This window comes from Drosophila navojoa, chromosome 4 (assembly GCF_054131105.1).
Source record: "Drosophila navojoa isolate 15081-1374.11 chromosome 4, UAZ_NAV_1.0, whole genome shotgun sequence".
Taxonomy (NCBI): Eukaryota; Metazoa; Arthropoda; class Insecta; order Diptera; family Drosophilidae; genus Drosophila; species Drosophila navojoa.
Genome location: NC_142892.1, coordinates 20,650,837 through 20,666,321, shown reverse-complemented (window position 1 = coordinate 20,666,321; position 15,485 = coordinate 20,650,837). Strand labels below are relative to the sequence as shown.

The 15,485-nt window shown below is 42.7% G+C and overlaps 4 protein-coding genes across 8 annotated transcripts in view; 3 read left to right on the top strand and 1 right to left on the bottom strand.

Annotated features, from left to right (window-relative positions):
- Positions 1-7,167, top strand: part of Akr1B (Aldo-keto reductase 1B) — a 58,389-nt gene extending 51,222 nt beyond the window's left edge. Inside the window, exons 1-7 of one of the 4 annotated variants that reach the window (XR_016196718.1) lie at positions 4,150-4,168; positions 4,228-4,314; positions 5,113-5,255; positions 5,321-5,804; positions 5,866-6,074; positions 6,525-6,645; positions 7,010-7,167. Coding sequence is in view for 1 of the 4 variants with exons in the window: in XM_018100344.3 (XP_017955833.1) it covers positions 4,240-4,314; positions 5,113-5,255; positions 5,321-5,804; positions 5,866-6,074; positions 7,010-7,055 (957 nt within the window). In the remaining 3 variants the exon portion in view is untranslated. Of the gene's footprint in view, positions 1-4,088; positions 4,315-5,112; positions 5,256-5,320; positions 5,805-5,865; positions 6,075-6,524; positions 6,646-7,009 lie in introns of those variants that run through there. The other 3 variants (XR_016196719.1, XR_016196717.1, XM_018100344.3) reach the window with 3 other exon arrangements.
- PCID2 (PCI domain-containing protein 2) lies at positions 111-1,496 on the bottom strand. The gene has a single exon (XM_018100340.3). The coding sequence runs from the start codon at positions 1,343-1,345 to the stop codon at positions 155-157; it is 1,191 nt and encodes a 396-aa protein (XP_017955829.1). The 5' UTR covers positions 1,346-1,496; the 3' UTR covers positions 111-154.
- On the top strand, positions 1,613-3,470 carry LOC108650974 (aldo-keto reductase 1B). 2 transcript variants are annotated; one of them, XM_018100342.3, is made up of 4 exons: positions 1,613-1,744; positions 1,802-1,872; positions 2,352-2,494; positions 2,561-3,470. In XM_018100342.3, exons 2-4 carry the CDS (start codon positions 1,804-1,806, stop codon positions 3,333-3,335), a joined length of 987 nt encoding a protein of 328 aa, XP_017955831.1. In that variant the 5' UTR covers positions 1,613-1,744; positions 1,802-1,803; the 3' UTR covers positions 3,336-3,470. The 2 variants fall into 2 exon arrangements, with proteins under 2 accessions (XP_017955831.1, XP_017955832.1); XM_018100343.3 differs by having other exon boundaries at positions 1,620-1,872.
- Positions 7,168-7,273: 106 nt separating the features above from the next.
- Muc68Ca (Mucin 68Ca) lies at positions 7,274-15,367 on the top strand. Its single transcript, XM_089259726.1, has 4 exons — positions 7,274-8,495; positions 9,363-10,706; positions 10,806-14,546; positions 14,646-15,367. The coding sequence occupies exons 1-4, from the start codon at positions 7,616-7,618 to the stop codon at positions 15,239-15,241; spliced, it is 6,561 nt and encodes a 2,186-aa protein (XP_089115852.1). The 5' UTR covers positions 7,274-7,615; the 3' UTR covers positions 15,242-15,367.
- The last annotated feature ends 118 nt before the right edge of the window (positions 15,368-15,485 follow it).

Genomic DNA, 15,485 nt, shown 5'->3' with positions numbered 1-15,485 from the left:
CAGCCCTCACTGTGCTGCACATATCGATACAAACTATACTATCGCTTTTTTTAAATATTCCATTAATAATAATCGGCGGGTTAATAGCAAAGAACTTTTCAGTGTGCTAATAGTTTCGAATAACTTCAGCTTCTTTTATTAAAGTGTCATACGTCTATGTTGAAATTAACGAAGGGAACGGATTTTGCTTGGAGACAACCAATTTGTTGTGCGCATAGGATATGTAACCTTTAATTTTGCCTTCGTATATGAGATTTGCAACGATGCAGTGCGTCTCATCCAAGGAAACATCAGTTACACCCACGAATTGAAGAGCCGATAGGAAATCACCCATATCCAATTGATGTGTTTTCCGGATGGCGAACACTTTTTTAAACAGATTACGATACACAATAAACTTAAGTTTCTCGACAAGCAGATAAATTCCGCTGCGAATCAGCACCAGCTCATGCTCGTGGACGATCTCGTCGAATTTCTTTACGTTGCCAGCTTTTAGGGCTAGCGCCAAATCGTGAAATAGCAATAAGTCGTACCGCTCCAGCATGGATTTTCGTGGTAGGTATCCAAGCAACATTTTTACCGGCACCAGGTATATGAGAATCAAGCGTTTGTTGCTTTTGAATCGATCTGGGCAGTAGGTGAATGCATACGATAGATCCTCTACAGCCATCCGATAGTTGGAATCAAACATCGCGCGCCGTCCGACAAAATATTTGTATGTGATCTGCTCCGGTAGAGGGAAGCTGTCCTTGAACGAGCAGTTATCAATTGCACGGATAAGCGGCTTGCACAGATGCAACTTATTTATTCGGAAATAAATCTTGAAAAGTTGATTAACCAGATTCATCATGCCCAGCCGTTTAGTGTCCTCTTCAGAAGCGCGTCCATCAGCAGCGCATACGCGGAAACAAGCCATCATGCAGTCAGCGGCCTTCTCTAGTATGTGGCCCGGCGTAAAGCCTCTGCAATGTTTCTCACATGCCTGAGCCAGGTAACGCAGATCGAGGCACACGCGATACATGAGAGGAAGGCACCAATTCTCGTCCTTCAATTGCTGTAATAGCTTCACCACAGCCGAGCAGCTAGCAGCCTGGTGATTGTAAGCTTCCATGTAGTTGGGCGGCTCTTGTGATAGATAATAGAGCACCTTAAGATGCGAGCCCACCACTTCATCCAAAGGTGGCTTAAGCATGCGCTCCACAAGCTTCTCGGGCTGAGATATGTATAAGTTGTGGTTCTGAACGTGAACGTCGCGCAGTGATAAAAATGTGCCCAAGTTTTCGCCATCATAATCCTCAGCAGCACGCAACACCCCGGAGATATAATTATTCGCAGATCCAAACATATTTCAATGCTAAATAACAGGTAAGCCACAAGATTATTAAACGCGATTTGTTGATAATTTTTACAGATGGCCGGCAAACATAACAGAGATGTGTTATGTGGGAATGCAAAATTATAGCTATCGATATATCACAACTATCGCCTAAAGCCAGTGTGTGCACATGAGGATTTATTGACATTTTCTTAAAAATAACCGCATTTTAAAAGAGAAATATTCGTTCATTGGCAGCCAAGCAATTACCAAACTCTGAAGGTCAAGATAGTATAAGCAGTTTTGGTTGCCAGAACGTTTCTAAATTTGAACACTGCATGTGCGTTTGCTTGTTTGTATTTTTATAAGCTGTCACTTTTATTAGTTTGTAGCAAAATTAATAGGGTTTTCTCTTCGCGTTTACTTTCGGTAAATGGAACATAAATACCGTTCAAAATAATTCAATATCTTCAGTTCTTCGAATAGAAATGTCCACTCCAAATTTCCTTTTGAGTAATGGCAAAAATATGCCAATGGTCGGCTTGGGCACATGGCGTGTAAGTATCATCCATCGTACTATTGAATAATCACAATAAAGCGGTAAAATATACGAGGCAATGCAACGCAGCCTGCGCGGCACTCAAGGTCAGTGTGAGAGCGAGCTTTGAAGAATGCGTATAATTGTGGTGGATATTGCCTGCATGTACACACATATGTATTTTATTATATGCATACGAAGAGCTTGGTTCTATTTTGAGCGCAATAGTTTACAAACGAAAACTATAATTCATAAATTTTTATAGCCGCCACAAAGAAACCGTTATTCACACATACATGCACGTATTGGAGAGAGAGTAGTCGAGCATGAAAAACGACAAATGAGCGGTCATCTGTCTCGCATTTTTGGATATCAGCTGCTTTGTCGTTCGTTAGTAATTCTCGAAGTAGAGAGAGAGGAGAGAATGAGAGAGAGCAAGCCGAACCAAATTGTTGTATTTATACTAAAAGTTCTCTTTTAAAATTCAATCTCTCGCAGAGCCCTCCTGAGGTTATCACACAAGCGGTGAAGGATGCTATTGATATTGGCTATCGCCACTTTGACTGCGCCCACATCTACGGAAATGAGGCACAAATTGGCACAGCGATTGCCGAAAAGCTCAAAGAGGGAGTCGTAACACGGTAGAGATATACAACACCATGAACAAAACAATATTATATTTTAATCATATTTATTATCCTACGCAGGGACGAGCTATTCATTACAAGTAAACTTTGGAATACCCATCACAAGCCAGATTTGGTGCGGACTGCTTGTGAAACAAGTATACGCAATCTTGGCGTTCATTATCTTGATCTATACCTCATGCATTGGCCAATGGCATATAAATCCGGCGACGTTCTTTATCCCACTTGTCCGGACACGGGCAAAGCAGTATTTGAGGATATTGACTTCGTGGACACCTGGAAGGCTATGGAGAACCTGGTCGATTTGGGCCTATGTCATGCCATTGGAGTCTCTAATTTTAATGAGCAACAGATTAATCGACTGTTGAGCGTAGCCAAATTGAAGCCAGTGGTGCTACAGATCGAATGTCATCCATATCTTCGCCAGAAGTCTTTGATAACACTTTGCTACGATAATGCCATTGCTGTCACTGCCTACAGCTCACTGGGATCGGCACACACACCCTATGAAAAGCCAGGTGCCTATCCCTTGTTGAAGCATCCTGTGATCCTGGAAATCGCGGAAAAGTATGGCCGTACACCGGCGCAGGTGCTGCTACGCTATCAGACTCAATCGGGCATTATTGTGATACCACGCTCTATTAGTAAGCATCACATGTACGAGAACTTTAAGAAGATATGGGACTTCGGTTTGGACAACGATGATTTACAAGCAATCGACGATCTCGATTGCAATGGTCGCTTCATGACCATGAAAGCTGCATATGGACATCCTCACCACCCGTTCGAACTGGATACCGCAAAGCAAATGGAAAGCCACAACAGAAATGTATAATTCGGATAGAACAAATCATAAGTGTACCTGGCCTTCTATGTCTGATTGAGAGCACTAAATTAGACTATTAAGTTTTTTGTGAAACAATGACATTTTTTAAACAAATAAATTCCAGATCTCTTTTGGTTTTCTAAACATGATTCTTTTTGCCTTAATATATATTTTCATAATGCTCTTTTTTATATAATATGCCTTAGTAATCGTTGCAATCTAAGGCATTAATCGATCATTGAAGTAGGAGCTTACGGAAAATTTGTCAGCTTTTAAATTTATTTGTGAATGATGCACAAATGCGCAAGATATACTATTCAATTAACTCAAGCCCGAATTCAAATCGCAATAAGAAGCTATACAAGCCCAGAATACTTCATGTGGTAAGGTAAACTAAACTAACTATAAGAAATGTTTTTAAGGGATCTGAAAATAGGCGCCAAGATGTTGCAGAAAATGTGCCTAAGGCAGTTTTCGCGGATGGAAAACAAAAACCCATTCCTGGAATTGGAACCTATGTGGGAAATGTATGTATATAAGCGAATTGCATTGTCAAGTTTTAGCAAAATAAACTGAAATATGATTAAACACGCACTGAGAGAAATCTGCACAACTTGTAAATGTTACAGTCTAATTCAAATTTACATTTCCATTCGATATCTATCGATATTGGTTAAAGATCACACATGGCATCGATGCTTTGAATGCAGGCCTCGAGCTTTTCGTAAGCTTGACAAAGCTTTCGCTTGGCCGCCGGCCAATGAGCATATATAAAAGCGGCAAACAGCTGTGCGATGGTGCTCAGTGTTATTTTAACCATTTATTTGTAAAGTAACCAGAAAATATACATATATTAAATAATATATTTATACAATCCTTTTTAAAATTAATTAAGCAACAAGAACCAATCGCAATGGCTAGCACAGTGCCCACCGTAAAGCTGAACAGTGGCCATAATATTCCCATACTAGGTCTTGGAACCTGGGGTGTAAGTACAGTTATAGTTATGTGTAGTTATAACTCGCTTAAATATGCATTTCAGACAATAACAATTTCTATTGCCCACGACTTCCTCCATTTTTTTTTTTTTTTGCGTATTGGCAAATTTAGAAAGAGAACGCAGAGAACTTGCATATGATAATTAGCCGGGAGCGGCATTTGCCGGCTGCGATATACATACATACACACATATGTATGTATTTATGTATAAATGTTTGTGTGTGGGTGCGAAAGTGTGCGCGAATTATAAATGCGAAAAGAGTCGATAATGAGACCTCCAGCTATGTTCTATTACTGACATCTATGTGAACTGAGTTATTTACACACTCTTACACCAAGGTGACCTCTTGTCTGATTAAATAACTAATGGAAAGTTTTCAAAAATGCGACGTCACAATTTGATAAATTATGTTGTACAACTGAAGTGTACTTATAAATCAGTAGACGCCGGAGGAAACCAAAACTGATAAAGGGCTTATCTAGACATTTCATTAAGTCTCTCTTCAACGCTCTTAATATAAAGTTTAATAACTATATTTGCTAGAGGTCGAATAGTCAAAAAATCCACTTCAACATTTAATTGTACTTTTGATTTTGTATTAATTAATCTTAATAATGTTTCTTAATAATGTAAAATTCAAATATAAGCTAATAAAACATACGCAGCCTAAGTTATCTTCTCCCATGAAATTTATTATTATAGACGTAATCTTAGATTGATTAGCAATCACCCTTAACCTTGAGCCCATTAGTCATAGTCAATTGTCAAATTTGATGTTGCTTTTAGAGTCCTCCTGGTCAAGTGGTTGAGGCTGTTAAGACGGCCATTGATGTTGGATATAGGCACATTGATTGCGCCTTTGTCTACCAAAATGAAGCTGAAGTCGGTGCTGGCATCGAAGCGAAGATCAAAGAAGGCGTGGTAAAGCGGTACGTACATTGATTGTATTATAAGCGCTATCTTCAAACTCTTCACATCCCAATTATTCTTACAGTGAGGATCTGTTTATTACAAGCAAGTTGTGGAACACCTTCCATCGTCCCGATGTGGTCAAAGCTGCTTGTCAGAAAACCTTGGATCTGCTGAAGCTGAAATATCTGGATCTGTACTTGATCCACTGGCCGATGGGCTATAAGGAGGGCTCTGAGCTGTTTCCAGTTGATGCAAATGGCAAAACTTTGTACTCGCCGGACGATTATGTTGACACCTGGAAGGCCATGGAGAAGCTGGTTGAGGAGGGTCTAGTTAAATCGATTGGCGTATCCAATTTCAATAAAAAGCAAATCGAACGCGTTTTGGCTGTTGCCAAAATTCCCCCAGCTACAAATCAGATTGAATGCCATCCCTACTTGACGCAGAAAAAACTTTCTGAATTCTGCAAAAAGAATAACATTACCATTACGGCATACAGCCCACTGGGCAGCCCAAATCGACCATGGGCCAAGGAAGGTGATCCGGTCATTCTAGAAGAGAAAAAGGTAAAATAGGCTTTGATAACTAAAGTTAAGCAAGGACTGATCCATTTCTAAAATCTTCTAGATCAAGGAAATTGCTGCTGCCAAAAATAAAACACCCGGACAGATTTTGATACGCTATCAGATTCAACGGAATCACATTGTTATACCCAAGTCGGTGACTAAGGAGCGTATTGAGTCCAATTTCAAAGTCTTTGATTTCGAGCTCACGCCCGAAGAGATCGAATTGATTGAAGGCTTCGAATGCAATGGGCGTTTGGTACCGCTGCTTAAGTAAGTATTTCATATTGCCATAGAAATATTTAAATCAGAATCTTGATCTGATTCTTTAGTAGTTGAATATTAAAGTGCCGAAACAGGTTGCAAAGAACCGTAACATTAAGGCATTGCGGTGGTATTGACAAAAACTTTTTCTCTTTAAATCAACTTTAATAATTAATATTAAAATCTTTTATTACGGTAGATGTTGATATTGATATATACCAGACTTTTTGGCTAAATAATTTAAGAAATTAACTGTTAAAGCAATTATATTTTGAGATTCGCATTCAGATTTTACAAGACTTGGCATACTTTTAGTCTAAAATCTATTGATTAGCTAAGGCTGAACTACTATTTTATTGTATTATATTTTTTTAATCACACATCTATGTATTTTTAGTTTATTTATTTATTGAAAACTTTGTTTAATTTTTATATCTGTGATTTGACTTGCTTATTTAGGGATGCTGGCGATCATGAACATTATCCATTTAGCGATGAATATTAAATCAAATCGCAGAGTTCTTTTAATCTATATAAATGAGAGACATAACCGAAATAGGAATAATCACGTAATCAAATAGTTAAGTAAATATTTCTGGTAACTCGAGAGGCATATACGTATGTTTAAACACTTTATTACGGCCTTTTTGTTTGTGCTTACTTTCTCGTTTTTCTTTAATTTTAATTTGTTGTTTACCAGATGTTAAAGCTATTTTTGTTTAACCCCAGTCCCAATTTGTATTACTTATTTGATTGGAATGCTATTAATTACACAACGGCAAATGAAATATATAGTAGATATTGTTTGTATATTAGAGTTTTCCTACTAACAACATGTTTATTTTTCGCTTAATTCGTTTAACAGTGTTAATCTCGTGTTACTTTTCCTATATATTTCATCATTTATTTTATTCTAATATGAAAAATTGTGCTTATTTTTACAGTCAACACGGTCATCCACACCATCCATTTGAGAAGGATGAATACTAATCCGGAATGAGATGATGAATGTCACACTTGGATACTTTTAAACCCTATATATATATATATATATCTCTATGTATACATAAATTGAAAATTAATAAATACGAATATGGCATAATTTTGAGTACTCTCAATCTGTTGATGGCAAATCAAATAAACAAGGCTTTGTCTTGGGGACACGCTCTTCATACTAGTGGTATTTGGTAATTGCAGCACATTTGACGTCTTGGCCAAAATACACATTTAATTTACGTACATCGTACACCCAAGAAAGTCTGACAGTCTATTTAATCTAAGCTCAAAGCAAATATTTTATACAGCTGTTTATTTCCTTTCTATCTAAAGTATGAGCTTCAGTATTAATAACTTTTTTTTTTGACATCGCTAGTGGAACAATAGAATTGCCAAATGTTTTGGCACAATGCGAAATTTGATTAACTGCAGAAAAGTAAATACCTAAATTATAGAAAAGACAACAAACTTCCATCTTCTGCTAAGGTATAAAAGCAGCTCAGCTGCCACTGAAGCCAACAGATGAAGTTGGGAGTTTAAGACACTGGTAGACAATGCGTATATCTTGTATTGCCCTTTTGGGCGCTTGCGTGGCACTCGCATACAGTGCTCATATCCCAACGGAAACGGCAGTAGGCACAGAAGCGGTGAAGCCACAGCCTGCCGCAGCTAACGTTCCGTGTTGTGAAAGTGTGCGGCAAACTCTATTGGAGATTCGGAAAGATATTCGGTTGTGGCTCTTGGATAGGTTATTCGGTAGATTGATTGTGGAGAACGACAAACTTGCAAACTGCTCAAATAATCGCATAACTTCGACAGGCGAAGAATCTGTACAACAGAATACAATTCAATTTGATTCGATTGTTAACGATATCAGAAACACTATTCCGCATAATCACAGAACTGCAGAGCGAAGTGATGCAAAAACGAGCAGCTCAGGCGATTCCATCGCTAAGGTGGTTTCTGAAGTCACTAATACTGAAAACACCCAGCATGGATTATCCATGACAACGACTACGACCACCTCTAAGAAGACGAGCTCTTTAGTTGAACCCGCCGAGAAAGAGATTTCTGGAAACAGTCAATCTGCATCCTCGACAACGACTGCCACAACCACCACCACTAAGAGAACTGACTCATCAGCTAAACCTGCCGTGAAAGTCGTTAACGGAAACAGCCAATCTGGATCCTCTGAGACAAAGACTACGACGACCACTACTAAGTCTGGATCTTCAGCGAAGCCTGTCGAGAAAGTGATTTCTGGAAACAGCCAATCTGGATCTTCTTCCACAACGACTACCACAACCACCAACACAAAGAAAACTGGCTCATCAGCTGGACCTGCCGTGAAAGTCGTTAACGGAAACAACCTTTCGGGATATTCTGAGACGAAGACTACGACGACCACTAGTAAGTCTGGCTCTTCAGCGAAGCCTGCCGAGAACGTGATTTCCGGAAACAGCCAATCTGGATCCTCTTCCACAACGACTACCACAATCACCACCACAAAGAAAACTGGATCATCAGCTGGACCTGCCGTGAAAGTCGTTTCCGGAAACAGTCAATCTGGATCCTCTGAGACGAAGACTACGACGACCACTACTAAGGCTGGATCTTCAGCGAAGCCTGTCGAGAAAGTGATTTCTGGAAACAGCCAATCTGGATCTTCTTCCACAACGACTACCACAACCATTGTCACAAAGAAAACTGGCTCATCAGCTGGACCTGCCGTGAAAGTCGTTTCCGGAAACAACCAATCTGGATCCTCTGAGACGAAGACTACGACGACCACTACTAAGTCTGGATCTTCAGCGAAGCCTGTCGAGAACGTGATTTCTGGAAAGAGCCAATCTGGATCTTCTTCGACAACGACTACCACAACCATTGTCACAAAGAAAACTGGCTCATCAGCTGGACCTGCCGTGAAAGTCGTTTCCGGAAACAACCAATCTGGATCCTCTGAGACGAAGACTACGACGACCACTACTAAGTCTGGATCTTCAGCGAAGCCTGTCGAGAAAGTGATTTCTGGAAACAGCCAATCTGGATCCTCTTCCACAACGACTACCACAACCACCACCACAAAGAAAACTGGCTCATCAGCTGGACCTGCCGTGAAAGTCGTTTCCGGAAATAGCCAATCTGGATCCTCTGAGACGAAGACTACGACAACCACTACTAAGTCTGGATCTTCAGCGAAGCCTGTCGAGAAAGTGATTTCTGGAAACAGCCAATCTGGATCCTCTTCCACAACGACTACCACAACCACCACCACAAAGAAAACTGGCTCATCAGCTGAACCTGCCGTGAAAGTCGTTTCCGGAAACAGCCAATCTGGATCCTCTGAGACGAAGACTACGACGACCACTACTAAGTCTGGATCTTCAGCGAAGCCTGTCGAGAACGTGATTTCTGGAAACAGCCAATCTGGATCTTCTTCGACAACGACTACCACAACCATTGTCACAAAGAAAACTGGCTCATCAGCTGGACCTGCCGTGAAAGTCGTTTCCGGAAACAACCAATCTGGATCCTCTGAGACGAAGACTACGACGACCACTACTAAGTCTGGATCTTCAGCGAAGCCTGTCGAAAAAGTGATTTCTGGAAACAGCCAATCTGGATCTTCTTCCACAACGACTACCACAACCATTGTCACAAAGAAAACTGGCTCATCAGCTGCACCTGCCGTGAAAGTCGTTTCCGGAAACAGCCAATCTGGATCTTCATCGACAACGACTACCACAACCACCACCACAAAGAAAACTGGCTCATCAGCTGGACCTGCCGTGAAAGTCGTTTCCGGAAACAGCCAATCTGGATCCTCTGAGACGAAGACTACGACGACCACTACTAAGTCTGGATCTTCAGCGAAGCCTGTCGAGAAAGTGATTTCTGGAAACAGCCAATCTGGATCTTCTTCCACAACGACTACCACAACCATTGTCACAAAGAAAACTGGCTCATCAGCTGGACCTGCCGTGAAAGTCGTTTCCGGAAACAACCAATCTGGATCCTCTGAGACGAAGACTACGACGACCACTACTAAGTCTGGATCTTCAGCGAAGCCTGTCGAGAAAGTGATTTCTGGAAACAGCCAATCTGGATCCTCTTCCACAACGACTACCACAACCACCACCACAAAGAAAACTGGCTCATCAGCTGGACCTGCCGTGAAAGTCGTTTCCGGAAACAGCCAATCTGGAACCTCTGAGACGAAGACTACGACGACCACTACTAAGTCTGGATCTTCAGCGAAGCCTGCCGAGAAAGTGATTTCCGGAAACAGTCAATCTGGATCCTCTTCCACAACGACTACCACAACCACCACCACAAAGAAAACTGGCTCATCAGCTGGACCTGCCGTGAAAGTCGTTAACGGAAACAACCTTTCGGGATCCTCTGAGACGAAGACTACGACGACCACTAGTAAGTCTGAATCTTCAGCGAAGCCTGTCGAGAAAGTGATTTCTGGAAACAGCCAATCTGGATCCTCTTCCACAACGACTACCACAACCACCACCACAAAGAAAACTGGCTCATCAGCTGGACCTGCCGTGAAAGTCGTTTCCGGAAACAACCAGTCTGGATCCTCTGAGACGAAGACTACGACTACCACTACTAAGTCTGGCTCTTCTACGAAGCCTGCCGAGAAAGTTATTTCTGGAAACAGCCAATCTGGATGTTCTTCGACAACGACTACCACAAGCACCACCACAAAGAAAACTGGCTCATCAGCTGCACCTGCCGTGAAAGTCGTTTCCGGAAACAGCCAATCTGGATCCTCTGAGACGAAGACTACGACGACCACTACTAAGTCTGGATCTTCAGCGAAGCCTGTCGAGAAAGTAATTTCTGGAAACAGTCAATCTGGATCCTCTTCCACAACGACTACCACAATCACCACCACAAAGAAAACTGGCTCATCAGCTGCACCTGCCGTGAAAGTCGTTTCCGGAAACAGCCAATCTGGAACCTCTGAGACGAAGACTACGACGACCACTACTAAGTCTGGATCTTCAGCGAAGCCTGTCGAGAAAGTGATTTCTGGAAACAGCCAATCTGGATCCTCTTCCACAACGACTACCACAACCATTGTCACAAAGAAAACTGGCTCATCAGCCGGACCTGCCGTGAAAGTCGTTTCCGGAAACAGCCAATCTGGATCCTCTGAGACGAAGACTACGACGACAACTACTAAGTCTGGATCTTCAGCGAAGCCTGTCGAGAAAGTGATTTCCGGAAACAGTCAATCTGGATCCTCTTCCACAACGACTACCACAACCACCACCACAAAGAAAACTGGCTCATCAGCTGCACCTGCCGTGAAAGTCGTTTCCGGAAACAGCCAATCTGGAACCTCTGAGACGAAGACTACGACGACCACTACTAAGTCTGGATCTTCAGCGAAGCCTGCCGAGAAAGTGATTTCCGGAAACAGTCAATCTGGATCCTCTTCCACAACGACTACCACAACCACCACCACAAAGAAAACTGGCTCATCAGCTGGACCTGCCGTGAAAGTCGTTAACGGAAACAACCTTTCGGGAAACTCTGAGACGAAGACTACGACAACCACTACTAAGTCTGGATCTTCAGCGAAGCCTGTCGAGAAAGTGATTTCTGGAAACAGCCAATCTGGATCTTCTTCCACAACGACTACCACAACCATTGTCACAAAGAAAACTGGCTCATCAGCTGGACCTGCCGTGAAAGTCGTTTCCGGAAACAACCAATCTGGATCCTCTGAGACGAAGACTACGACGACCACTACTAAGTCTGGATCTTCAGCGAAGCCTGTCGAGAAAGTGATTTCTGGAAACAGCCAATCTGGATCTTCTTCCACAACGACTACCACAACCATTGTCACAAAGAAAACTGGCTCATCAGCTGGACCTGCCGTGAAAGTCGTTAACGGAAACAACCTTTCGGGATCCTCTGAGACGAAGACTACGACGACCACTACTAAGTCTGGCTCTTCATCAAAGCCTGCCGAGAAAGTAATTTCTGGAAACAGCCAATCTGGATCTTCTTCGACAACGACTACCACAACCACCACCACAAAGAAAACTGGCTCATCAGCTGGACCTGCCGTAAAAGTCGTTAACGGAAACAACCAATCTGGATCCTCTGAGACGAAGACTACGACGACCACTACTAAGTCTGGATCTTCAGCGAAGCCTGTCGAGAAAGTGATTTCTGGAAACAGCCAATCTGGATCCTCATCCACAACGACTACCACAACCATTGTCACAAAGAAAACTGGCTCATCAGCTGGACCTGCCGTGAAAGTCGTTTCCGGAAACAACCAATCTGGATCCTCTGAGACGAAGACTACGACGACCACTACTAAGTCTGGATCTTCAGCGAAGCCTGTCGAGAAAGTGATTTCTGGAAACAGCCAATCTGGATCTTCTTCCACAACGACTACCACAACCATTGTCACAAAGAAAACTGGCTCATCAGCTGGACCTGCCGTGAAAGTCGTTAACGGAAACAACCTTTCGGGATCCTCTGAGACGAAGACTACGACGACCACTAGTAAGTCTGGCTCTTCAGCGAAGCCTGTCGAGAAAGTGATTTCTGGAAACAGCCAATCTGGATCCTCATCCACAACGACTACCACAACCATTGTCACAAAGAAAACTGGCTCATCAGCTGGACCTGCCGTGAAAGTCGTTAACGGAAACAACCTTTCGGGATCCTCTGAGACGAAGACTACGACGACCACTACTAAGTCTGGATCTTCAGCGAAGCCTGTCGAGAAAGTGATTTCTGGAAACAGCCAATCTGGATCTTCTTCCACAACGACTACCACAACCATTGTCACAAAGAAAACTGGCTCATCAGCTGGACCTGCCGTGAAAGTCGTTTCCGGAAACAACCAATCTGGATCCTCTGAGATGAAGACTACGACGACCACTACTAAGTCTGGATCTTCAGCGAAGCCTGTCGAGAAAGTGATTTCTGGAAACAGCCAATCTGGATCTTCTTCCACAACGACTACCACAACCATTGTCACAAAGAAATCTGGCTCATCAGCTGGACCTGCCGTGAAAGTCGTTTCCGGAAACAACCAATCTGGATCCTCTGAGATGAAGACTACGACGACCACTACTAAGTCTGGATCTTCAGCGAAGCCTGTCGAGAAAGTGATTTCTGGAAACAGTCAATCTGGATCTTCTTCCACAACGACTACCACAATCATTGTCACAAAGGAAACTGGCTCATCAGCTGGACCTGCCGTGAAGGTCGTTTCCGGGAACAACCTTTCAGGATCCTCTGAGACGAAGGCTACGACGACCACTACTAAGTCTGGATCTTCAGCGAAGCCTGCCGAGAAAGTCATTTCCGGAAACAGTCAATCTGGATCCTCTGAGACGAAGACTACCACAACCATTGTCACTAAGAAAACTGGCTCATCAGCTGGACCTGCCGTGAAAATCGTTTCCGCAAACAGCCAATCTGGATCCTCTGAGACGAAGACTACGACGACCACTACTAAGTCTGGATCTTCAGCGATGCCTGCCGAGAAAGTAATTTCCGGAAACAGTCAATCTGGATCCTCTTCCACAACGACTACCACAACCATTGTCACTAAGAAAACTGGCTCATCAGCTGGACCTGCCGTGAAAATCGTTTCCGCAAACAGTCAATCTGGATCCTCTGAGACGAAGACTATGACGACCACTACTAAGTCTGGATCTTCAGCGAAGCCTGCCGAGAAAGTCATTTCCGGAAACAGTCAATCTGGATCCTCTGAGACGAAGACTACCACAACCATTGTCACTAAGAAAACTAGCTCATCAGCTGGACCTGCCGTGAAAGTCGTTTCCGGAAACAACCTTTCGGGATCCTCTGAGACGAAGACTACGACGACCACTACTAAGTCTGGATCTTCAGCGAAGCCTGCCGAGAAAGTCATTTCCGGAAACAGTCAATCTGGATCCTCTGAGACGAAGACTACCACAACCATTGTCACAAAGAAAACTGGCTCATCAGCTGGACCTGCCGTGAAAGTCGGTAACGGAAACAACCTTTCGGGATCCTCTCAGACGAAGACTACGACGACCACTACTAAGTCTGGATCTTCAGCGAAGCCTGTCGAGAAAGTGATTTCTGGAAACAGCCAATCTGGATCCTCTTCCACAACGACTACCACAACCACCACCACAAAGAAAACTGGCTCATCAGCTGGACCTGCCGTGAAAGTCGTTTCCGAAAACAGTCAATCTGGATCCTCTGAGACGAAGACTACGACGACCACTACTAAGTCTGGATCTTCAGCGAAGCCTGCCGAGAAAGTCATTTCCGGAAACAGTCAATCTGGATCCTCTGAGACGAAGACTACCACAACCATTGTCACTAAGAAAACTGGCTCATCAGCTGGACCTGCCGTGAAAATCGTTTCCGCAAACAGCCAATCTGGATCCTCTGAGACGAAGACTACGACGACCACTACTAAGTCTGGATCTTCAGCGAAGCCTGCCGAGAAAGTAATTTCCGGAAACAGTCAATCTGGATCCTCTTCCACAACGACTACCACAACCATTGTCACTAAGAAAACTGGCTCATCAGCTGGACCTGCCGTGAAAGTCGTTTCCGGAAACAGCCAATCTGGATCCTCTGAGACGAAGACTACGACGACCACTACTAAGTCTGGCTCTTCAACGAAGCCTGCCGAGAAAGTAATTTCCGGAAACAACCAGTCTGGATCTTCTTCGACAACGACTTCTACTACTACGACTACTAAAAAAACTGGCTCATTAGTTGATCCCGTTGTGAAAGTTATTCTAGGAGAGACGACCACAACAACTAAGAAATCTACCGCGTCAGTTGAGCCTGAAATAGTCGAAAATAGTCAATCTGGATCTACTATAAAAGCTAATGAGGACACTCGAAGTGAAACAGAAGTGTTTGCGTCTCGTTTAACAAATACCCAACCAATCCAGGCGGGCTTTTTTGGAAAAGTCATTAAAAGGGGTCAAGAATTTGCTGATCCAAGAAAAGCACATATAAAAGCTGGAAGGTTCGCGGCTCGAGGTGGCCCAAATTATGGTATTGGACAATATCCATACTGGTGGGGAACACAGGGTCAATGGATAGGAGCCAGACCGCCATGGGGCTATTATGGAAATGGATGGGGCGCCAATGTTTGGAATGGTCAATATGTTAATTAACAATTTTTGTCCTTTTTAAATGAAATGTTGACAGCTCTGTTATTTTAAATTTATCAAATATATACATACATACATATGCAAATGAATATATTTACGCTCTTTTTAATTAAAGACAATTCAGAAAAATGCTCGATATATTTTTAGAAAATAACTCTGTACATTAATGTATACATAGTCTCCACTGTTTCAATATACATACATTAAGAAGACGCTATGAATCTATTACAATATTAGCTTAACTGTT

Coding starts and splice junctions, on each gene's coding strand:
- LOC108650974 (XM_018100342.3), top strand. CDS start 1,804: ATGTCCACTCCAAATTTCCTTTTGAGTAATGGCAAAAATATGCCAATG. Junction 1,873..2,351: donor TCGGCTTGGGCACATGGCGT/GTAAGTATCATC, acceptor AATCTCTCGCAG/AGCCCTCCTGAGGTTATCAC. Junction 2,495..2,560: donor AAAGAGGGAGTCGTAACACG/GTAGAGATATAC, acceptor TATCCTACGCAG/GGACGAGCTATTCATTACAA.
- Muc68Ca (XM_089259726.1), top strand. CDS start 7,616: ATGCGTATATCTTGTATTGCCCTTTTGGGCGCTTGCGTGGCACTCGCA. Junction 8,496..9,362: donor GTCTGGCTCTTCAGCGAAGC/CTGCCGAGAACG, acceptor CATCAGCTGAAC/CTGCCGTGAAAGTCGTTTCC. Junction 14,547..14,645: donor GTCTGGATCTTCAGCGAAGC/CTGCCGAGAAAG, acceptor CATCAGCTGGAC/CTGCCGTGAAAGTCGTTTCC.
- PCID2 (XM_018100340.3), bottom strand. CDS start 1,345: ATGTTTGGATCTGCGAATAATTATATCTCCGGGGTGTTGCGTGCTGCT.